Raw genomic sequence first — 24,844 nt, forward strand, 5'->3', positions numbered from 1 at the left:
ATGATTTATTAAAAAGTGACGAAACAATACAAATGCACTACAAAAACGAGAAAATAAAAAACAAGCAATGTATTAAGAACACTCGTTCCAGCATTAAACAACAGCTGCAGAAAAAATTTACTCAAGATTGGTTTAAAGCTCAAAACGACATTTCAGATAGCTCTAGACAAACATATACAAACAAGGCAATTAAAAAAGATTATCGCTTGGAAGAATATCTAGAGATAGTTAGAAATCCAGCTCAGAGAATCAGTATGACTAAGGGACTTGTCAGAAATTAGCAGGGGGGGAGGGGGGTGGAAACAGAGGAAGGGTCGCAACTTTTTGAGACTCAGAAAAGAGAGGGGTCATGAAAAATGGGCCGTTCAAAGGGGGAGGGTCATGCACTTAGTCCCCAGGGCTCTCCCCCCTTGGGCGGAGCACTTAGTCCCCAGGGCTCTCCCCCCTTGGGCGGAGCACTTAGTCCCCAGGGCTCTCCCCCCTTGGGCGGAGCACTTAGTCCCCAGGGCTCTCCCCCCTTGGGCGGAGCACTTAGTCCCCAGGGCTCTCCCCCCTTGGGCGGAGCACTTAGTCCCCAGGGCTCTCCCCCCTTGGGCGGAGCACTTAGTCCCCAGGGCTCTCCCCCCTTGGGCGGAGCACTTAGTCCCCAGGGCTCTCCCCCCTTGGGCGGAGCACTTAGTCCCCAGGGCTCTCCCCCCTTGGGCGGAGCACTTAGTCCCCAGGGCTCTCCCCCCTTGGGCGGAGCACTTAGTCCCCAGGGCTCTCCCCCCTTGGGCGGAGCACTTAGTCCCCAGGGCTCTCCCCCCTTGGGCGGAGCACTTAGTCCCCAGGGCTCTCCCCCCTTGGGCGGAGCACTTAGTCCCCAGGGCTCTCCCCCCTTGGGCGGAGCACTTAGTCCCCAGGGCTCTCCCCCCTTGGGCGGAGCACTTAGTCCCCAGGGCTCTCCCCCCTTGGGCGGAGCACTTAGTCCCCAGGGCTCTCCCCCCTTGGGCGGAGCACTTAGTCCCCAGGGCTCTCCCCCCTTGGGCGGAGCACTTAGTCCCCAGGGCTCTCCCCCCTTGGGCGGAGCACTTAGTCCCCAGGGCTCTCCCCCCTTGGGCGGAGCACTTAGTCCCCAGGGCTCTCCCCCCTTGGGCGGAGCACTTAGTCCCCAGGGCTCTCCCCCCTTGGGCGGAGCACTTAGTCCCCAGGGCTCTCCCCCCTTGGGCGGAGCACTTAGTCCCCAGGGCTCTCCCCCCTTGGGCGGAGCACTTAGTCCCCAGGGCTCAAAAATAAAAATAGTATAGATAAACTTACCTTTGTACTTACCTTTTTTACTTAGTTCTTGGTTTTTTTTTTGTTTTTTGAATTTTTTGTCCCTAGCGGTCTTTTGACTAGTTTTTTTTTTTGTAGTTATCTTTTTTGTTGTTGTTGTTGGTTTACGCTGAGGAATTTAGCTCTTGGTATGGTTCCGTTTTGTGTACGAAACTGTACTTGCCTACTGAATTCAAAAGCGTAAACTTCTTTTAGATTGTGATATTTTGGGGGTGAGAATTGAATTTGCTTCATTTCTGACTAAATACATGCTGTCTTGGTGTATATACCAAACCAGAATTGTCAGCGTGACGAAAAAACTTACAGCAAAATTAATGGAAAGAAAGATGCAACATGAAAAGAAATAAAACTTACTCGTTGAACCTCGAGATCTTTTTAAGAATAATGACCGAGTGCGTACTTTTCCATAGTTTTAGGACCAGCAGGTTATTATTATGGTCACTGAATTGAAACAGGAGGTTATTATTTCTAATAATTATCTTCTGTACCACCTCAACGACCTGTTCTTAAAATTTACCTAAAATAATAACCTGTTCAAAACAGTGGAAAATTGCATGAAGACCCGACTTACCGACTGTGTTTAGCAAAAAATGAACTTACCATAGGTTTGGTATATACTGAATAAATGACAGACACACAAATGCGTTGGCTGCATATCCTTTTTAAGGATCGTGGCAGTACTTTTATTGTTATTTTGAACACTTTTTGGGAAGGCAAATTGTTCTTCTTTTCTTTATGGTGAGGCAGAACCTGTTAAAAAAATGGAAAGCGTTATTTGTTGTTGTAAATACCACGCTACTAACGTGTTAAGAATTGCACTCCGAATTAACCTTCTTTTCTTGATTACCTGGTTTCTCGTTACCTTCAGTTTTATTTACACCTGTCTTGCACCTCTGTCGACTATTATCTTGTGTCAGCCTAACCGTCCCTGGAAGCATTGCGATTCTCTCCCGGTGCAAGCTAAGCACTCTACGCCAAAATTGCCAACAGTTTGTTTGTTGGTAACCCGTTTGTGCGGCATGAAAGCATAATTTATCTTTAAATCGTACATTAATTAACAAGGTCGCGGTTAATCAAATGTAAAACTCTGAGTCAGAGGAATAAAAAACTGTCCAACGTTTGAAGTTTATTTTATTAATGTAGTCTACAGAAGAGAACACTTCTTTAATTAAATCAAAGCGAAAATTTTTAACTACATAGACATCAACAAAATAGGCCTATTTGATCGTAACAATCCCAACTCGCGTTTATCTTGTTGACTCCAGTTCAACACTTAACGAGCCAACTTAACAAAGGGAGCATGCATGTTTACAGGTAACTTCTGGTGACACATTGAACAACACACAGAGAACAGAATTATGACAGAATGTCCTTTACGCGAAGTCTAAAAGAATAATTTCTTTCTGCTGCAAAAATAACCAGTAAGAACCGTTAAAGCAATTTGGAAAAACAAGCACATTGAGAAAAACAACACTCAGATTTGACTAACGCTTGAATTAGACGCATTCAGAAAAAAAAATGCCGACTTGATTAAAACTTGACAAATCGATGAAAGAACTGGCTTGTGAATGAGTATACAATAGGCCTTTCGGGAGTATTATGGTATTTTTGAAAAAGGCCTATAGCCGTGTGAATTACCACAAGCTAGACCCAGAATAAATTTTAAAAGTACCGGGAAAGAAACATACAAACTTTCAAAACTTCTCGGTAGATAAAAGCGAAGAAAGTTGAGGAAAACTAGTGTTAAAGAATTGCTAGCACAAGAACCATTTAAACTCCTAATATTTGATTGCTCAGTGATGTTGATCACCACTATCAGTTTGACAAAACTAACGAATATGCGAAGACTACGATAGCCTGTTTTGCGCTCGTCACGATTAAAGTTAAAATTGCGAAAGAGCGCGAATTCAAAGTTTTTAAAATTTCCACGGCAACTAAACTTACGGAAAACCAGTAACGTTGTTTCGGCGACTAGATTAATTTGGGTTTATTGCCAGCAATTAATGTAAACTAGGGCTTAATAGGCCAAAAATATAAGTTGAACTGAGGACAAACCTGGTAACTTCGAAGAGGCACAAGTGAATCTTAGCTGGTGGTGACATTTGATCCAATCCAGAAATGACAGCGATCGTTTGAGATGAGTTTGGTCCTTCCAGTGTAAGTTAACTGTCTAAACAACAGTTCAATCAACTCGAAATCAGCGTCTTCCTTTTGTACAGTTTCTCGATTAAAATTCATTCCAACTCGAGAAATACTCGTGTGGCACATGCAAAGTAGCATTACCAAAGTTTACCAAGATGTGATTATGCGCATGTTGGATTATTCAACTCAAGTTTTACTGGCCTTTGTGTTCGGTACAACAATAAAAACATATACTATTGATGTTAATTCATATGCAATTAACGCTTAAAATTCTACCATTCAAAGACTAAACTTTGTTAAACCGCTAAAATGTATCAAAAATATTTTTAAAAAAGGAAAGGATCATCGCACTTTTTCAAAGAACTGTGGCCCTAGACAATCAGTGCTCAACGAAGACTGTGTTAAAACTGCTAGAAACGTTGTAATAACGATTTAATCAAAATCTTTTGATGAAAATCATTGACGCCAAGAAAGATTGAAATTTAACAAAAGGTCAGCAAACATGAGAAAACAGACTTTAAAACTTTTTCAACGTTTTCTGCTCCGGAAGAGACCGGAACTGGATATTCCTTAATCGTTCAAGAAAAGCTAACAGTCATGATAGAATAGTTTAACTCTGATATAAGACGTGAAGAAGATCAGAGATCGGACTGCAATAGTTTCCTGTTTTGCTTGTTATTCAAAGTTACAGTTTTCAAATACAGCATTTTTTATCCGCCAAGGGAATCGAATGAAAGAGTGCTAAAAGTTGCTTTCTTAGCATTCCTACAGTTTTGGAAAAGACAAAGCAACTTTCTCACTATAAAGATGATCAAGCGTTTACATTGCGCCCAACAAATGCTTGATGAAAACATGCCTATATTTCCCATGCCGCTCGGGAAATGCACCTGATTGGTCAGTTTCTGTTACTGAAACCGCGACCGAAGTTTTATTAAAGTCCCCTGAGGCATGAAGGGTGGACCGTTCAGCAAAATGCTTTTGAATTATAGAATGGAGTTTCTTTCTCTAGTACAGCGAACTTTATATATCAGCAGCGTTTCAAGACTTTTAAGTTATGTGAAACAAAGGAAAGAAGAAGGAAAGAAATCGATCTCTTAGCTACGAGTGGTATACACTTTCTTTGAGTGTATTCCAAAACTTGAGTTGGTGGGCTGGCGAGTCTTGCCCTGTTATAGTCAGCATTCGCCTGGCCATGCCATTGCGGGTATCTCGTCTTTACGGACAACCATACAAAGGACAACAGCTAAATCACCCAAAAGACTTGAAGGTTTTGACTGGGAGAAGCTCTCATGATTGCAAACTTACGGAAACTTTTTCATTTCCCGGAAGCACATTTTATTGTTCTCGTTATCGTCATAACAGACATTGGGCCAACCTCGTCCCCAGGGCTTTTCCGGGAACGAGGTAGGCATGGGGTCTCTCATTAATTCAGTCCAACATGTACATTGGTAGCCTGAATTTCATCCGATTACTTAGAGTCGTTATTAGTCGATTTTTTGAAAGCGAACCCAACGAAATTTACAGTCATGTGAGTGAAAAAGGGTCAAAAGGCAGGTACCCCTTTCGACGCCTGCTACGCAGGCTTGTTTTAGCCTCACTTTCTCCCATTTTCTGAGGGAAAAGCCCCGAGGACGAGGTTGGACGATTTAAAGAGTTTTTCTGATGCACACTTCGCCCCAATGAAGACAACACCTTGTAATGTTTGTTATTTTTTAATACACTGAACCGCTATATAGTGTTTGTCTCGTTAACAATATATCTTTTACATAAATTCATCCATGGCCACAGACAGAAATCCATTCATAAAGAAATGAATATTTGTAATAAATAGACTACTGCATTTACAAAAAGATTTTACAAACTGACACGACCATTATATATAGTTGTTGTTCTTTTTAATGTTCACTAGCTAGGTTTGTAATGCATGCTGTTATACGTTGGGTGCCTTCTAGCCTGCGTAGCAAGCGTTTCCCTTTGGTTTCGGAGCAAAGAAAGACCGAGGAACGGAATTTTCGGTTTTGGCCACGCGGGAAATGGAACGAGAGCCAAAAAATGAAAGAGCGAGGAGGCAACTACAACTACGGAGAATGATGACATATGTCGAGACCATGAAGGGAGAAACAGTCAGGCATAGCAATCCCTGAACATACAGGAAGAAATAATCGTGTTTATCTTTACAACTAAAAGAAGGCAATACCAATACACTATGCTGCTTTTGAGGCTTATATGGCAACTGCGAATGCAGCATGAAGGTAAACAACATTTCAGAACAAACTTACTTTCCTTTAAACTCCTTTAAAATAGTTTTAATTATTTATTTTTTTGTTTTTAAATTATTATTTTCAATTGGGTCTTCATTTGAAGAGAAATTACTGAGCCCATAAAGAGAATAAAAATTTAACCATGATTACCATATCTCTACATGCTCTCTACAAACCCTGAATTTGGTCATTTTTTAGATGTTGTTATTCAGCAGAGAACGAAAAAGAGAATATGTAACATATTGTGTGTGAAAAATGTATGAACAGAGGCATTAGGGACCTTTAATACGAGACTGAGTACCAGTACAAGTTTTCAAGCCAAATTCGAGTGCCTCAAAAAATTTAAAATTATCATGCCTCTCTTACACTTGAAGTTTATTTATATGCTGGCTAGCAACAGAAAGGCGCTATAGTTTGGGTGATAAAATTAGCTCGAAAAGTTTTACTTGTACTCTATCTCGCCCCGTTGCCAAATCTAAAGATCATTTATGTTTTGCTTGTTAATCCCATTTGGAAGGTTTTTATGTTGTATAGTCCAGGCATCAATAAAAGTATAATGATTGTTACCTGAATACAACACCATAAACCTACATATTGAATACAACAATTTTGCAAGTAATTGCTTCACTATATACACATTTCCCCGTTTACTGTATATACATATCCCTGTTATACATACATGTACCCTTCCAAACATAAACAGAACAAAACGGATAGTGAACTTGCCAGAGGTTTATGCTTATAAACGACAAAGTCCAAAAAGTGGTTGTTCCAAACAAAAAAAAACTTTGGCCTATGGTGCGGATATTTGAGAAAACAATTTCGGACTTTAAAGAGAAGCAAAGGTTGACTGAGAGCTGAGAGGAGATCTTGCAGGAGGATTTAAGCTGCACAACATGTTCTTATTGTTGCATTTCTGTAGGTTATAAAAGAGGTAATTCTCTGTTACTGCTGGGTGCCTGTTGAGCCCATGGCCTGCAAGTAATCAATCAATCAATAAATCCATCAATCAATCAATCACTCAGTCAGTCAGTTAGTCCATCCATCAATCAATCAATCAATCAATCAATCAATCAGTCAGTCAGTTAGTCCATCAATCAATTAATCAATCAATCATTAATGTGAGGTAATCCAAGAATTAAGTGGAATAGATAGACAAAATGGGATTTAGAGAAGATAGATAAAACTAAATTTGCGAGTCAAAATGTATCTTTGCAGATAAGACAATTCAAGGAATAGCTTGAGGTGGGGCAAGGATGAGTTCACCTTAATAGAATACCCATGCTAATGAAAGGAAAATAGAAGAATGAAATAGGGCTCAGATAGGTTTACAGCATATTTAAAAGGCAAGCAATATTCTTTAAAAATAACACCACAATTTTTAGTTACCAAAGGAAAGGAAGGCACTATGGCAGCCATTGGAAAATCAAAGACTCCTGTGAGCAAGGTTATGGATGAATTGAATAAGTGTAGTGGAGCATGCATGGTATTATGAATTGAGTTATAAATTAATATATGATTTTATTATTGGTAATAACAGATAATGTTATTATTCTTTAGTTCAGGATTGATAGACCTTACACAGATGAGCTGACAAAAGAATGCTAGATAGCACATTTTATGGACAAGATGAGACTTACAAAACTCGAGGAAGAGAGTTAGAAGATGTTTGTACATAGAATTGTCCAGGAAGTTGACGGCGACGAGGAGGATTTACCTGCTAAAGTGAAATAATAGAGCAGCCATACCACATAGATGTGAGAAAGAAAAGAATTAGCCATAGTGCTCAGTTCAATGGACTTGCAAATAATTTTCTAAAGAGTTATTTACTCTAAATACAAGCAAATAGACAGTGACATTTGTATTTTGTACTCCTTACACCCGATTGTCACACTTTTTACACATTTTACTTTACATTTTTATATATATAGCTCCATGCAGAATACGTGTTGATGCTGTTCTTTGGCAAAAGCTCAGATTTTAACTTTTAATATTATTTTAATATTATCTTACAGCAGTTCAAGGCTTCACTTGAGTTACAACATTTTACTTTCAAACAATGGCACTATGTCACAGATACAGACATTTTACCAGTAAGGGTGTTGATAGTTAAAGGGTTCATTGCTTTTGTTTGTTATGGATTAGGCAAGAGATTGCATACAACTAAAGTGCATTGAAGTCATCATCCTATATAATACTATTATTTAATTTGCTCCTCATAATATATTTACTTGTAAAAATTGACAGTTGACAATAATTACTTTATTTTGAAACTGTATACATTTTACATATCCTACCAATGAACAGTTATGACTGGTATTTGCAGAAGCCACAAAAACTGTAACTTCAACAATAATTATTGTTAATAGTCTGTCATCCTCTTTCAATAATTGAGAGGGATTATTATGTATGATTATGTGAATTTACAGACCATACCTAATCAGAAATATAACCTACTGAAGATACCTTGATCAAATTTAAATCTCTATGAAAATACCTGATTGAGGAGTTGTCTTCCGAGGAAATTACCAGCAAAAGTGGTAATCTTTTTCCCTGCATCTTTCTTGCAGCGGATGTAACCAATGAGGTTTGCAATATTAAGGGTGAGACCAACAGCAACCACTAACTTAGAAAAAAATCAGTTCAGAGTGTTACCTTCGATAACACACTCAAACAAGGAGGCTTGGAAGAAGATTGTCCAATTACAACATTTTCTGAAAACAAAAGATTCTCAAGTGTTTTGCAAACTGACAAATAAAATTCAAGATTCAACTATGTAACCATTACAAACTTTTAAACTGGTTGAACTTACCTGACCTCTCAGGAAACAGCCCTCCAATCAATGAATTTTGTTGGTCGGTTTGCCAATAATACTTGAGAATCTTTTTTTAGAAAATGTTGTGATTGAACAATCTTCTTACAAGTGTCCTGGTTTGTACTGTAAGTGATTCTGAGAAGGGCTCATTTTATGGAGCTTTTGTAATTTGATTTTCAAGTCTTATCTCTTACAAAGCCTTAGAAAAGCTTCACTGTTTATTTTCTTATCTTTAACAAGGCCTCAGAAAAGCTTGACTCCCAGGGCATGCTAAAGTTCACAGTGGGTAAGCACAAAATTGTATTCTATCCCCAGTGGACTAACATGCACTATAAAGCTAAACAATGAGATTTATTAACAACATTTAGAGTACAATGTTTGTCATGCTTCCTTGTTAAAAATGAATTAGAACTTGGGCCAAGTAAATTTATCAATATTATTATATTCACCGAGCACAATTGGCAAGGCATGTGAAAATTATTTCTTGATGCTTGCTGTAAGTGTGGGAGTGAAAAATATTCCCAAGGCAGTCTATGTGGAGTTGGTATGACCAGAAACCTTGTATGTAATCAACATATTACATTTTGTCCTCTATAAAAGTCTCTTAAACTTTGGCTTCAGCAGACAAACAAGGATAACGGTGAATGTGCTGAGGATTAGCAAAAAATGTGTGCTAGGTTTTGGCTAGAACTCCCCTACTCTGGGTTAAGCAACCCCAACCCGCCCTCAGATTCCAAGCAAACCTCATGTAAACATGTAAAATCTGTGCCCCAAACTGTACAAGCCTACAGACAACTTTCTGCTAATGATACAAAACTGTTGTCAGACAATATTTTGAGGGTAATTACGAGAACTGTTACCTACTGTAGGAAACAGTGAAACCCTGTGAAAAAAGCTTCTAATACTAACAAGTTGAAATACATGAAAGATTCTAAGGTGCGTTATGGTCAAAGCTCCCTTAAGACACCGACCATTTGACTTTTGAGGGGGGGTATGGGTGATTTGGTTTTGGTAAGAATTTTTTCCCCCAAACCTCTGGTGATAGAATTTTTTCCTGGCATACAATGGTGTAAGATTTATTTTTTCAGCTTTGTACACCTTGAAAGATATTTTTTTCACCAGGTACTTCCTTGCAAGAATTTTTTTCCCTCAAAATCAGTCTGCAGGATATTTTTTCCTGAAATCACCCATACCCACTCAAAAGTCAAATGGTCAGCCCCTAAGCAGACACCCTTAGGAAAAAGAAAAAAAGTGTCCATGACTGAAAATGTTGCTTATTGTAACAGAGTGTTTTACAAGCAGTGAGTCAAAGCAGGATTTTGTCCATAAGCTTTCTGGTACAAGTGTATTGCATAAGAAAGCTTCAACAGTACTAATTTTGATTAGTAAGCTCCGTTTAATTCACTTCCATATTTATGTATCACATTTTAATAAACGCGGTCAAAATAAACTTACCAACCACTTAAATTTCAGTGAAAACAATGCAGCCACTAAAAAGAGCATCCAAATGAGAGGACAAATGACCAGACCCAGCCAGAAAACACGAGATTCAGCAGTTGTCACACTTTTATCATTCTGTTGGGAAACAAGTCATATCAAATCAAGTCACTGTTGTGCCCTAAGAAAAACTGAAGGGAGGCCTGTGCTCGGAACCTCTGAAATCCAGGGTCCCCAGCATCTGATTTCTACAAAAAAAGCCTAAGATTTTTTAGTCGCCCAGGAGTAAAATTTCAGCACCAGGGGCTACTGGGCACTGCTAGATCACAGCCGTGAAGGTATCCCAACTTAAGCCTGGAAGGAGTTGAAGTCTTGTCTAAAGTGAAAACAAACACTGATGAAAGCACAAACACAAGTTTAAAAACTTTTGTTTTAAACTAATGGAAAACTTGGCTACCAAAGAGCCAAATTCTCAGCTGTTGCTACCAGGTTGGGGGAATCTTAACAAAACTTGAGCTGGTTCTTCCACCTTGTTTTTTTGGCAAAATATCAGGAGCTTGTTCTTACCAACATGATACTGAAGCTAGAGATTTCATTTTCACAGGCATGAAAGCTAAATAGAATGAGAAAACTCTAGGATTAGGTATTGAAAGTTGTCCTCTAAATTTCTAGAATGGGGAATCAGTAGGTTTTCAATTTTTTTTTTGCAAAATCAGTGTGCACATTTCAAGACCTGGGGAATCTTAACAAAACTTGAGCTGGTTCTTCCACCTTGTTTTTTTGGCAAAATGTCAGGAGCTTGTTCTTACCAAGCTGATGCTGAAGCTAGAGATTTCATTTTCACAGGCATGAAAGCTAAATAGAATGAGAAAACTCTAGGATGAGGTATTGAAAGTTGTCCTCTAAATTTCTAGAATGGGGAATCAGCAGGTTTTCAATTTTTTTTTTGCAAAATGAATGTGCACATTTCAAGACCTGGGTAACACATTCCCAGTTCAAACCTATCCCACTATGCTTTCAACAAGATCAGACCCTTTTTAGAGAATGCCTCTGTGCATTGGACTATGAATTGGCAAGAAATATTGGTGGCACTGCCCTATACTGACCTGAAAAATATTTTAATTTCATACCTTTTTAGACTCAAACACCCAGTGACTGTTCCCATCTTCATCAATGTAGTTCCACCACCTAAGACCTACTAATAAACGGCCAGTTACATTTTTGACAGTCCAAAAATCAAAAGACAACAGCAGAACAATGACCACAAAGTTTGTGATAAAACTATCACTGAGCAGCCCGCACAGAAGATAAGCAAGAATGGCTGCAACACGGAAAAGGAGATGAAAAGCTGTCACCAGAGGATTCCTGAAATGAGAGTAAAGAAAAGAAGTATAATCAAGCATCAGACTGATTCAAGGGGTATGATCCATTCAAACAAACACTTCCAGAAAATTCGGCCAGGGATTGAATGGAACGATCCATTTTAGTTTGGTCTGACTGAAATATTGGGGCCAATGTGGAAGGTGGTCCAATTTGACAGAGAAAAAAAAGACCAATAAATTCTAGTTTGCCCGATGTGTTGTTGTTAGCAATAGCCGGCCCTGGATAGTACTAGTGATGTTAGTTGTGTTCAGTGGACGGGAAAGTACAGTTCTGTATGTACAAAGCCTAGGGGTACTCCCATATAAGCTAGAAAGGTATGTGCTGCCTTATAAGGTATGCTTTTTGAGGGTCTTAACCCATTAAGCCCCAGTATCTACATACAAATTCTCCAAACTGATCTCTATGCATTTCCTTAAAGAATGAGTTAAGAGAATTTGATAAAAGATCAAGGCATTGTTATTTAGCTGATCATTTTATTAATTCTCATAACTTATCTGTTGACAATGTATGGATATTGTTAGGAGAAAATTGATCTTGGTCACTATTGGGACTTAGAGGGTTAATCCTTAAGTAGTGTATCATTTTTGCCCTGGTGTGATCCTTAGATAGGGTACCATTATCCTATCAGCTAAAATTCAAGTGTGCAAATCCCCACCTAAACAAGAAACAAACTCATCTGGTAAAACTGAACTTTACCTTCGAGTATTAGGAAAGCAATTCAAGGAAGATGTGCTTACTTCCTTCTGAATTTTTGTATTCCCTTAAAATGGGTCTCATTTTCCAGGTCTGGGCCTTAAATAGGGTATAATTCTTTTTGTCTCACCCTTAAACAGGGTTAGGGTTTAAGAGCCTGGGTGGCACACACCTATCCATAATATATGGTAGTACCCCCCACCCCCTAGCCTGCGAACAGCAGACGCATTTCCAGTTGTCCCTTCTCTCCCTCCAAAAAGCGATGACCGGAAATGTGTCTGCTGTTCGCAGGCTACCCACCCCTGGGTACAAGGGAATTTTAAAAATTCTATGCAGAAATTTTGGCTGAATGGATTGCTGTTAGCCTAAGAACAAAGAGACTTTTTGACTGTATTTTTATATGCAACATGTATGAACAAAGGAACTGTTAGGCTTAAATTTATAATTAAATGAACAAATATAATGATAACAGAAATAGAATAGTTGTCACTAATATCTTTTCCATGCTTCCTTTTAAAATTTCTTGAATTGCATGCACGATTGTTATCACTTTCTTTTTCATTTCATTTCACACATGAAATGATGTCATTTATTCTGTCCACTTTCACGGACAACTAGTATGTAAACTTAGGCTTAACGTATAAGTTTCAGCTTACGCTAAACTGTTGACATTTTCATAAAACACGACAAAAGTTTTAGAAATTTACACATCTGTTTCTAACGGCAAACCCAAAGAGACTTATTGGGAGAAAATAAAATAAATGGATCTAAAAACACGTTGATATTAATGCATATGAAGCTTAGCTAGCTAATCTTGTCTGAGACTGTGCTTATTTGCAAACCTGAATTTCTTTTTTCTGCTGAAAAGTTCATCTTCGTCTCCAAAATTTAATGCTACGTCCTCCGTTCCATCCAAATGATCCTAAAAAGATAGCAAGGATTATTACTTATATTCTGATTAAAATAAAGCTAAAAACACAAACATCTTCGCAGAAAAACAGAAGCAATTTACGATTTGAAAGTGTCCTTACCGTATCCGCCATCTTGGATGATTTTAAAAACCGCTGACCTTCAGAAGACGACGTGGCAGTTTCCGCTGCACCATAGAGCATAGCTATCGACCAGTCAGCGCGCGAGGATTCGCTCAGTTATTGTAATTCAAAGTAGACAGACTGCAAATTATCTTAGTTGCTAAAAAATATATATCTACGGATCGCAACTGTTAAAATTGACTTTGGAATCGGGGGTAGTGGGGAGGGGGGAGGGAGGTATGGGTGATTTGGTTTGATATAGTTTGTTTTACTCGACATACAACGGCGTAGGATTATTTTTCCAGCATTACACGCCATGAAAGTTTTTTTTTTTCAGTGTAGGACTTTTTTTTTTCGACAGGTATTCCCTTGCAAGAAGTTTTTTCCCCTCGAAACCAGGCTGCACTACAGGAAACTTTTTTTTGAAATCACCTACCTATACCCCCCTCCAAGGTCAAAGGGTCGGCCCCTTATGATAGGCTAAATTCGACGGAACTTAAAGATAACAGATTTCCCTCATTCCCAACATTTAGATAAGGAACAGGGAGTTCGGGAGTATAGCAGACCGAAACAAACTCGCTGCATATCGCAAGTTTGGCAATGATGCAATACAAGAGAGAATAGATCATTTTCTCTTGTGTAATATCAAAATTCAAGTTACCGTGAACTGTCGTCATACTCGGTCATAACCACTGAAGGGTACAGGGTTCCTACGTCGGAATTCTTGAAAAAGTCTTGAAATTTGTCCAGCACGAGTTTCCAGACCTGGAAAAAGTCTGGAAAAGGAGATAAAGATTTTTTTCAAAGCTACAATAAGTGCTATATGAGTGAAATTTTTTTCTGGTTTTGGTGAAATCTTATTCAATCTCGCCCGTCAGGAGCTTGTTCCAGCGTCTTTTGAGATGATCACCTTTCTGATAACCTTGAGTGTCGAAAAAGAAGTTATTGTTTTGGAAAAAAAGTCTGGAAAAAAGTCTTGAATTTTGCATCGAAGCTGTACGAACCCTGAATTACCTTAAAGCGTATAACTCAGTATATAACCTCTCCTTATGGGTTATATGCTTTTGCTAGTGTAAGTGATTCCAGGCTTGTCTATCTTTGTAAAGGTTTTAGGAGGGCTCTATAAATATACACGATCGCTTTACTGGCACGCGCGATTCCCGTTTTAAACGTACTTTCAACTTTAGAGTGACAAGCATTTGGAACAGCCTAGATGACAATATTAGCATATAGCAGTTCTCTTTGAAAGTTCAAGGCATCCATGAAAGAATATCTTCATACTCAGTGCAATTTGTAATTTGTGTGCGTAACCTATAAACTTTGCAATTATATCATAATATTTTTAGTAAGCTATTTCTTATTATTTAGTTCTTTTCTATTTTTTATTTCACTTGGAGGATGTTTCACTCTCTTATCCCTTTATTAAGTTTATTCTCATTGTAAATAGTTTCTGAAAAGCTCGTTGGGGATGTTACCTATTTAAGTTTTATTATCGATTCTTCTGAGTTTCCACTTTCATGAGCTATTACAGCAGCTAATCACCTTGTTTTTTAAAAGACTTCGGTTCGAAAGGGTTCTTCGATTTGCGATAGATCAAGCTTTCGCGTGAGGCGGAGTTTAGCTGGCGGCCGGGAAAGCTCTTATGTGGGTTTTAAGGTTCCCAAATTGTTGAGATTTTGTTTGGCCATGGCTCGGAATAAATATTACTTTAATCTTTATGAGTTCCTCAAGAGATGTATTCACGAAATTTGTTTCTGCTGGGTTCCCGGTCGCCATATTCAGTTTGTGCCCCTCAAAGGGACAACAACCTGGCGTCTCGCTTGTAAAACGATTGTAAGAGGAAGGCAAATAAAGCCGGGAATCTTCCACTAAATCCCACGCAAATAAATTAAAAATCATTCCTAAAACTGGAAACGCGGGACAAGAGCAATAATGGTCCCATTATGGCTATTGGGGGGATAACCACCCCTTCAACAAGCGGTGAGTTTCCTTGAAAACATTCCACTGTAGTAAGCTTTATAGGCAAATAACAAGGAAATGAAAACATATTTTTTAAAAAGTATCTTCCACTAACGTTCCAGCTGGTTTGGTTTTATATTCATTCCACGCTTAATCAAAATGGGTTGAATTGGGAAACTGGCTTCCGAGGAAAATCAGCTAGAAAATTGTATAGTCACATATTGTTTCTCCTTTTTTATTTGTATATTAATTTTAACTTTTTGTACGCTGTGAATTTTGGAACTGCAGGTACAGTAACTGCTTTAAAACTGGCAGAGTAAGCCTTAACGCAGCTGCGTGGTCGATGTCGTTATATGTTACCAGTCGTTTTGCTACAAAGTCTTTTCTCAAATCCCCGCCTAGATAATAGGCTGATTTAGCAACAGGACGGGAACGTAAGTTGACGACGGGAAAGCGCGCGGAAAGGACTAAACACGACTTCCGGTGCTCAATTTGCCGCTCTGCCATTGGTCAAGCCAGTCGTTTGATTTGCGCGCGCCGTCGTCAACTGACGTTCCCGTTCTGTTGCTAAACCATCCTACTATTTCCTTTTATTTTCTTTAGCTGGCTCCGAAGTAGGGGGCAAGATGAAGCGAATACGGTGTTCTGATTGGCTACCCGAGGGTGTAAGAGGGCCTAACGAGTCGGCTTACGATAACAAAAACCTTTTTCTTTTACCAAGATTGTTCATTCGAGACAGCCTCGGTCCATAAAAACGTAGTCTGCGCCAGCCTCTCAGGTAGAAGCGACGTCGCGGAAATAGAACAAGCAACGTAAAATAAGACGCGCTTTATCTCGGAACTTTTGAGGCGGTGGCGGAAAAATATAGCCAGCCTGCATGCGTTTTTCGCATCACTTTCTATCTTTTTTCTGTACGACTACATATTACTAGAGACCTTGATGAGGACGACTATGAGATCTAGATTTTCCAAGTACTAAGTAGTGGGCGTGCGCGAACCAGTGTCATTTTGGCGGGAAAGTGTGATAGCCATCGTCATTCTACCACGAGGTTTAGCGGCAACATCGTATTGGCGAAAACAAGTTATCAAATGTTAGGAATTTTATCATTTAGCGATCGGGAGTGGGCTTTAACTCCTTCAACAGAAATATGCGTGCTAACTTTTGTGGTGAAAAAAGTACAAGGTGTCTATTTTTAGAGAATAGACGAGAAAATTAAATGTCGTCCTAGTAGTCGTCTTCGTCCTGCAATCTAAAGCTCTCTACTGTCTTGGAGCCAGGAACAAGTAATACAAGTGCAGAAAGTGAACTTGGCCAAAATCATAGCCTGCGTGGAGGGCGTTTGAAGCGAAGGGAAAGGGGGATTAAAGCGCACGAGAAGGAAAAAAAATGAGCCCATCGTGTCCTCGCGCGCCTTCACTTTATTCCCCCTTCAACCTATTTAAATTTGAACTTTGTTGACGCTCCACACAACCACTGTGATTCACATAGACGAGTATAGAACAATTTTCCAGCCGAACTCTAGTCTCTGGACACACTATTTTCTCTTTAGAGATGGTCGAGTGTGCACCGAAATAAAACCGCGAGGGATTCATTGACCGGGGGTCTCGTACTTCGTACTTACCCTCGCGCGCTCGTTGAATACCTCCAAAAAAGAAAACGAAACGACTTTGAAGCAAACCGACATGACACCTCGCTGTAAAGGGAAGAAAGAGGAGCATTTCCCTTTATGACATTCCAGCCAAGTGATTACTTCGAAGCTGGCGAAGCAAATTTCGCCTGGGGGCCATTTTGAGTAGCGAACGAAGCGAGCAGCGAGAGAACGTGCGAGCGAGTATAGCCGCGAGGAGCGGGGAAGTCGCGTTTCCATTCGCGTGCCACTTGCGCGTGACTTCTCACGACGATGGAGACTTAATTGATTTGGTTAAAGGCGTTTAAGGTGCAGCATTATGAGTTCTTCTATACCACAGCTATTTCACATTATGTTTTCTCGTAATGGCAGCACGCAGTACTTTAAAAAATATATTCCCTCTGTGATCAACGAAGTCGACCCGCACTGAACTAGGTTACATGATCATAAAATGACTTCGTGTAGTTGACTGTAAGTCATCATATATCATGTCGAATGGCACTATTTACGGGACTGTTTTCAGCCTAGAACGGTTGCCATTTTCCCAGAATAGTGTCCTTTATAGCATCCACGTACTGCGCAGGTACCCAGTAGATCCAATATCGAGAAGCTTCTGTTGGCCCGAGCTGAATAGCCTGCAACACAAAATAATCAATTCAGCGTTTACCCCCAAACTGTGCTAGGTGCAATTCAGGAGAGTGCGAGATAAGTGCCAAATCGGAGAATAGTAAAATAATAGTTGTGGTCCATTATTCAGTTGCCACTCTCCTATTCTTCTGATTCTCAAGTTTCGTTTTACGATTCTCCGACTCTTGCCCGATTGTTTCGATTCTACATTCTTTTAAAATTTCGTTCTTTTTGTGACTACCATTTTTGAGAAAAAAATCGCTGCAAACGTTTATAGTCCTCGTCTTTTCCGCTATAAAGCAAAACAAGCGTGCCAAACTAGGAATATTCCTCCTTCTTCAAGCCATAAAGTGAAACAAGCGCGCTTCACATGTAATATTCAGGACGTAACTAATCGATAGAAATCGATCATCGAAAATGTAATCGATTAATCGATAATACTCGATAGTACTCGATATTTGTCGATTGATTAGTCAATTTAATCGATTGAAATCGATAATCACAAATTTTTTGTCGCATCTATGGAAATCGAAAATCTGAAACGTGATCTGATCTTATCACAACACTGCGTAACACTTACCTTCAAGCTTACCTTAGAATCCGCTTTGTTGATAAAGATGATGTTACTTCTTTCTCCAATGGTAGCTACTTTTCTTATTTATTTTTTGTACCAGGATCACTGCTGTAAATTTGTACTCTAGAATTGTCAGAATCGTGGTAAATAGCCGGAGTCACTAATGTAGAAATTGGCAAACTGTCGTCCGTTCTCGTTCTCGTTCTCCGTTCTCGTGGCTTACGGAGCGCGGAGAATCTTCGTCCATTTTCATTTCGATCATTGTCGAACAAATCGATAAAATCGATAGCTAATTACAGAAATCGATCAAAATCGAAAATCACAAAGACGCGAGTGATCGATTTCTATCGATTTCCGATATTAATCGATTGATTAGTATCGATTAAGATTTAAGATTTTAGTGTTGTAATGCGCACTCGATCATATCTTTATCGCATGCTAGACTGCGCAATATAAGAAATAAACATTATTATTATTATTATTGATTACGATCGATTACGTTCGATTTCTATCGAGTATCGAAAATATCGATTAGTTACGTCCTGAATATTTCTCCATCTTTATGGCACGGGGCGAAACAAGCTTGTGACAAGTGTAAAATTTCGCGCTCTCCAGGAAAAATCGGAGAATCGTCGGACAATAGCACACTAAAATCGGAAGAATCGTACAATCGGAGACTTGTCTTAAATAAAAGTTTACATCGCAGAATGGTAAAATTGAGAAAATCTGTAGAGCTTGATCGGAGAACAGCCCACCTACATCAGTTGTACTAAATTCCAACTGCTTTCGCACTGCTCTGGTGCAAATGTGAGCCACTTAAAACGTTCTTTAGCTATTACAGTTTCGGTAGTGCCAGAGGACAATACAATAAAGCGAGCTAAAATTAAGAAAAATGGACTTGACATCCTGTAAAGCCGACTTTAGGCTTACCATAATATGATACTCCTCATGGCCTTCAATTGATTCGGAGATGACATTTTTTATTGACCCCATTGGTATTTTTTCCGTTCGTTCTGCAAACAAATGATAAAATTCAGCTTCCTTTATAGCAGTGCGACTAGCAGCGCAGTTTACAGCGAAATAAGATTTAAAGAATAAACATGTAAGATCACATAAGATCACGCTGACAGCCCTTGAACTTGTTTAGATGAACAATTAGCCTGTTCAGAGACCCTTTGTTTTCTCATTAGAGATCGTCGAGCGCGCGCGTGAAAATAAAAACCGGAAACGCATGGGGGTGTGGGTGGGGAAAGGAGAAAATTGTTTTTTTCCCCGCGTGTCGTGCTCGTTCTCGCGTGCGAGTGAAAGCACGGCCGAATCCTCGGGGGGGAAAAAACGCCTGTGGACAGGTTAATGAACAGTGGAATATTTTGGACAGCATCGACAGGGTGCGGATAGGGCGAGGTAATAGCCGAGGGAATTCCAGCGATCGCGCGGATCATGAAAACGAAAATAAAGGTTTCTGAGAGCTTCATAGCTCCGAGAATTTTCTGGTCAACTTTTTGCTTCTTTTTTGCGTTTTTCTGTGCCCTGTTTAACTGAATGGTGATATTCAGGTAACGTTTAAAAGACCTCTCCCCCCTTCACAAATTAGTTATAAGAAAAAAAAAATACCCATGACCGTTAAAACTGGTGACCTCACATGTCGTACAAGCGACATGGATCTAAAAGGACGGTTACGGGTGGTGCAGGGGTTAATAGGGACCTTAAACAAAGAGAACGTTGACGTCCCGGACGTCAAAAATGGCAACCGGACTCGACAAATACGTACAGCAGGAGTTAAAACAAAGGTACTCAGATTCGTTGTGTGAGACAGAAGCGTTCCGTCAAGCGAGACATCGAACTTCCGGTTGCTACTGTATTCATGACGTCCGGGACGTCAGCGTGCTCGTTGCTAATTACGCTGGGTATCTACTGAGCGGACATTGTGAATTATGGCCAAAAATTAAAAGTAAGATCCTGCTATCAGATAAACGTACAACAAACCTTTTGTTCCAATCCATAGTTGATCCAACTGGAGTTTGAAGGTTAACCTGACTTTTCCACCATATTTGTTATACATCCCCGCGACTGGAATATCTGGTAACTTTTCCTGTAAATAAAATGTATTTCACCTGAAATGTATAGGGTAAGCAACTTCTGCTAGGCCGTGAGGGCTTTTGCTTGATATCATGTTGCTTTTCAATATTATATTTTACCACAGGATTTTGTCAAATTTGATGACTGGTGCTCTTTGCAGTTAAAGGGTTTTTAAAAGGTGTTATGCAAAAAGTAAGTATTCCGGAAGTTTTTATCCCCCTTTAGTTTATTAATACAGGATATTGCTGGTCGAGGGCGACATTGATAAAGATGAAATAGGTTTTTCCAACTTTTGACTAGAACCAGTTAGCGAAAATCCGCCGGTCAACACAGCTGCCTTTAAATCGGTTTGAAAGTGGTTTGTTCAAAACTAACGAGGATATAACTCCTCAAATTCGCGGAATTTCAAAGACATTTGTATGGTGGAGGACACAAACAACATCTGTAATGAAAACTCTGCGACCTTGTGGAGCAATATCCTTGCTCGCTTTGGACGTATTTTCATTAAACTTGGCAAGATTCCTAATTTTAAAAGGTACTCTTTCCAGAAGTGCCGATGGATATTAGCTTACTGGTCTTTGTCAAAACTTGAAAAATACCAGGATGGATCTATTCTAGCGGGGATGCTGCGCATGTATATACTTCGTTCTCTCAGCCACTGATCAGGCGAAAGCAGTTGGGGGGTGGGGGGGGGGGGGGGGGGAACTGACCAAACACGTACGTGAGACGACTTCAGAAGTTGGCGAACAGGGCGCTGGCGAAACGACCGTAAACCGTATTGGGCATGACTGGCAATCTAGCACCTCAGTGTGATTTTTTTCTGCTTAGGTAACAGAGTGGCTATACAAGGGCAAAGAGCAAGTCTCGAAAGTTTCTGGAACCTTAAACTAACTTCCTTCTTGCAGTCAAACAACACAATAAAAATACTCTACACTTAAGACTTTGATCTTTCTGATTACTCAAACTAACTCCCTTTCCCTACAAGGTTCTAAAATGACTGGGATTCTACCACAGGCAATTCTCCAGAAATTTAGAAAGCAAAAAGGGAGACATGTATTACATGAATGTTACTCACAATTTTTTTTCAAGAAAATACCTTTTTATTTTTTATTCCTGGCATGACGTCATCTGGAATTCCTTTATCTAAGACTTTTTTATGCATCTGAAAATGGAAAAAAGAAAATAATTTCTTAGTGTATTTATTGGAGTAAGAACTATATTACCAAACAACCCAAATAGAAAGCAAAAGTATCGATAATGAAAAATAAGAACCTTTTGTTTACAAAGAGGTTCCTTTGATGAAGCTGCAAGACAGAAGAAAAAAAACCCTTCAAATTAAACATTTTTCAAAGACAAGGATAATAATATAATTAAGGATGGTGTCCTCTTTGGTAGATCTCAACAGGATCTAATGAGTTTAAAAATGAAATTGGGCAAAAACATACATTTTTCTGGGACAAAAGCTTTATTTTTGTAAAAATTTCCATTTAAGTAATGATCCGGGTAAGACAGGAAGTAATTTCTTTTTTTTTTTTTTTGCATTTACGCTTTCCTTACATATTTTCATTTTCACACAGAGAATGCAAAAAAAAAAAAAAAACTACAGATAGGCAGTTTACGAAATAAAATGTATTTTAAGTCCATTTTTAAAGAGTGTTTTTTTGGTGTTAAAAGATTTCAACCAATAATAAGAGTTGCAAACAATGGCCAAGAGAAGTTTACAATTTTATGTGTTCCTCATGTGGATTTCTGTGTTACTTAGACTCAGACAAGATTTTGTTATAAGGATGGTGGTTAGAAAAGAAGGACTAATATACATGCTGCTTTGCAAAGATTTTGTAAAATTTGATGTTTAAACCAATCAGAAGTGTAGCAGGAACAATAGTAAAGTTAGCACCTTTTTGCATTCTGATGTGTTCATTGCGTTTGGTTCTTTCCTTCTTATCTGGACCATTAAATTTAGTAAAGATAACAATTTTCAGAGGAATTTAATTTACGGTAAGAGAGGAAGATGTTTACATCAAATTCAAGAAAACTGAGCTGGCAGACGTTTTCATACCTACATCACAAGGAATTACTACTGCTCATCACACATAGTGGAATGTAAAATGAATATTATATATTGGCATGGGGTTTGCTTGACTTGCTTTGACTGAAAGGTATTAAAGGGGTCCCAGCTGAGCATTGGTTATGTGTTACACGTAGATGTTCCCTACCTGAAGCAATTTTTTCTTCTTTCAAAGCCCCTGGGGGAGGAGGGGTAACTTTCATCACATCGTTCATGGTTGAGCCTACAACCATCATTTTCACTCCATTTGTCACATTTAACTCTCTCAATGTTTTACTACCATCCTTGACAAGTCCTGCAGAATACAAATATCTTTGTCAATTTTTTCAATCCTCAATAAACTAATATTATTCACTGGTGTTTGACAAAGAAGAAGTGTGATTATTATAAAAATCACAGTTTTATTTTCAGTTCCCACTGGTGATATTGTTTATTTTACCATGATTACAATCTTCACATATTAATAATAATTATTATTAGTATGGGGTGCAAAGAAAGTCAGTTTTACAGCTTGCCATTTGGGCAAGTTGTAGCTACCATGAACTAGCCTAAGAGTCAATGAGGATGATCAGGATTGATTATACTTCTTCCATAATTTGATTTTCCCCCAAACAGAATTCACCAGCCTGATAGCAAAATCCACTAGCCCTGGGCAAATTGGGACACAACTTTCTTTGTGCACTGTAATAAAATTGTTATTTAACCTGAATGATCTGAATAACATATGTTACCCAAAACCCAAAAGGCATAACATATGTACTTCCTTTTTTCAGACAAGTGCGATATGGAGTTAAATGTTGAGATTGTCTGTGTGTACAGATAGTGCTTTCAACTTTTGTTGGCATTATCCTGTGTAGAGTGCTTGTAATTTTTAAGGTAAAAAGGAACAGGGTACTGACATTTCTTTTCATTAAAGGATGCCAGGAATCTCATAGATCATATACCATCTAACGATAGAGTAATAATTTGATCAGAAGCAGGAAATATTAGAAATGACAAAAATCCAAGAAAGAGATTATAAGATCAAGCAAGATATGAGTCAAAACAGTTTTAATAGATAATCATACCTGACAAGTGACAAGTGAGCAATTACACCTAGTGTCAAAATATTCAAACTTTGGAGTGACATTTATAATTATGTCACAAAATCATTAAATTGGAATGTTATCACATAATTAGTATAGGTAACAGCATGACTTGTAGGGATATTTGGCATAAATACCACGAGTGATATTTCAAAATCGTTATACGTAATTTCACGAGCCGTTAGGCGAGTGAAATTTGAGACAATTTTGAAATATCACTAGTGGTATTTATGCCAAATATCACGTACAAATCATGCTATTATTTGTTTATACTACTACCCGCAAAAGGTTTGTAATTTTCACATGTAGGTATTTCAAATTAAGCTGAAACACTACTCCTCTAAGCCAATCAAATTGCAGAAATTTCTCCCGTAGTAGTATAATGGACATAATATCACAGACTTATAACAAGAGAATAGATTACCTTTGTACATCAGCTTTTGCATTGATACTGGGAGACCTGTTAAGTAGCAAATATTTATTTCTTAATAATTATTAGAAATGTTTTGGTGAAATGAGGGTCAGCAAAAAGATTATTAGCATTGTAAAATCAAACAATACCTTTTATTTCTGGGAAACTGGTCCTTAGCAGTTCACAGTCATATGAACTGCTTAATGCAAAAGTTACGGGAGACAACTTAAACTGTACCAAAGAGGGAATGAACATGGGAAATTAATTTAGAGAGTTAATTTTGAGGTGATTGGAATATTGTATTTTTCTCCCTCACTTCAATTTCCCTCATAAAGGAAGACATAAGTTTTCGAAATCAGTGATGAATATATGAACGAATAATAGACTAGTGCAATAATATATTATTATTTTTCATTTCATAGTTATGGTCTTTTAGTAACCCTAATCTTGAATTGTGATATTGCACTATTTCCAAAAGTGCAGGATGCAGTAATTTTTCAATATTTGGGGTCTATTTTGAACAGTGTATAGCAGCTTCTACCTAATAATTTTTTTTTTTTGTCACCCTCCAATGTCACCATGTTAATTTGCAAAGCTGGATATGGTGACTCAAATTAATGCTGATATTCAAATACACAAACGAACTTTGAATAAACTTCTTTGTTCTTATGTAAAGGAAACTATTGTAATAATATGTATGAATGTGACATGGTGGGGGGGGGGAGTGGGGTTGAGTAGTTGTTACATGCATTGAATGGAACCCTAATCGTTTTATTCTTTAAAAACTTTCAGGGCTATAGGGAGTTATTCAATAGAGGCCTGAACACTTAGTTCAAGAGTCAATTAATCTAAACCAGACAATAACGAACCTGTGAGATTTTCTATATGCTGCTTGAGACTATCAGCTGTTTCATCAACAGGGAAATTAACCTCGTAGTTTTTTTTGTTCCAGACCACTCTAAAACTTGCAGTCTCTCTACTACAGCACGCTTGCTCCACTTCCGTCGTGTCTTTTTCTTTTTCCTCCACACTAAAATCCTCTTTTGATTTCTCATTTGAGTCCTCGCTATCGTTGACGACGTCAGCATTTTCTGGACAACACTTTGACCGACAAGTGTCCTTCAACCCGAGTACTTGATCATCCTTAGCCTCACTCTCAAATTTATCTTCTGTATCTACGACTGAAATGGGGACAAAAGCTATAACTACCCTTGTAAATCATAAAAGAAAACGAAATCTTAGTTGTTTCAATAGTCATAAAAAATCCCACGAAAACAACAAAAAAATTACCAGAGCCCTCTTCCGCCATCTTTTTCTCTTTCATTAATGAGCATGCG

General features: G+C 38.6%; 2 protein-coding genes across 2 annotated transcripts; both read right to left on the reverse strand.

Annotated features, from left to right (window-relative positions):
• Positions 1-5,166: 5,166 nt before the first annotated feature.
• Positions 5,167-13,112, reverse strand: LOC140941386 (Golgi apparatus membrane protein TVP23 homolog B-like). The gene is made up of 6 exons (XM_073390381.1): positions 13,077-13,112; positions 12,888-12,967; positions 11,100-11,334; positions 9,988-10,107; positions 8,215-8,343; positions 5,167-6,692 (listed from the first exon to the last, which is right to left on the reverse strand). Exons 1-6 carry the CDS (start codon positions 13,086-13,088, stop codon positions 6,663-6,665), a joined length of 606 nt encoding a protein of 201 aa, XP_073246482.1. The 5' UTR covers positions 13,089-13,112; the 3' UTR covers positions 5,167-6,662.
• Positions 13,113-16,441: 3,329 nt separating this feature from the next.
• Positions 16,442-24,838, reverse strand: LOC140940163 (ubiquitin domain-containing protein UBFD1-like). Its single transcript, XM_073389065.1, has 9 exons — positions 24,798-24,838; positions 24,377-24,688; positions 23,520-23,555; positions 22,159-22,305; positions 21,215-21,246; positions 21,039-21,104; positions 19,850-19,955; positions 18,794-18,876; positions 16,442-17,297 (listed from the first exon to the last, which is right to left on the reverse strand). The coding sequence occupies exons 1-9, from the start codon at positions 24,829-24,831 to the stop codon at positions 17,187-17,189; spliced, it is 927 nt and encodes a 308-aa protein (XP_073245166.1). The 5' UTR covers positions 24,832-24,838; the 3' UTR covers positions 16,442-17,186.
• Positions 24,839-24,844: the final 6 nt, after the last annotated feature.

This window comes from Porites lutea, chromosome 6 (genome assembly GCF_958299795.1).
Source record: "Porites lutea chromosome 6, jaPorLute2.1, whole genome shotgun sequence".
Lineage (NCBI taxonomy): Eukaryota > Metazoa > Cnidaria > Anthozoa > Scleractinia > Poritidae > Porites > Porites lutea.

Excerpts from the sequence above, each read along its gene's own strand:
- LOC140941386 (XM_073390381.1), bottom strand. Across the intron at positions 11,335-12,887 it reads AGCAGAAAAAAGAAATTCAG|GAATCCTCTGGTGACAGCTT; the intron begins GTTTGCAAATAA and ends CTCTCATTTCAG. Across the intron at positions 8,344-9,987 it reads CACTGAAATTTAAGTGGTTG|TTAGTGGTTGCTGTTGGTCT; the intron begins GTAAGTTTATTT and ends TTTTTTTCTAAG.
- LOC140940163 (XM_073389065.1), bottom strand. The coding sequence starts at position 24,831 with ATGAAAGAGAAAAAGATGGCGGAAGAGGGCTCTG. Across the intron at positions 21,247-22,158 it reads AGAAGAAAAAATTGCTTCAG|CTTCATCAAAGGAACCTCTT; the intron begins GTAGGGAACATC and ends TCTGTCTTGCAG. Across the intron at positions 19,956-21,038 it reads CAGGAATAAAAAATAAAAAG|GAAAAGTTACCAGATATTCC; the intron begins GTATTTTCTTGA and ends TTTTATTTACAG.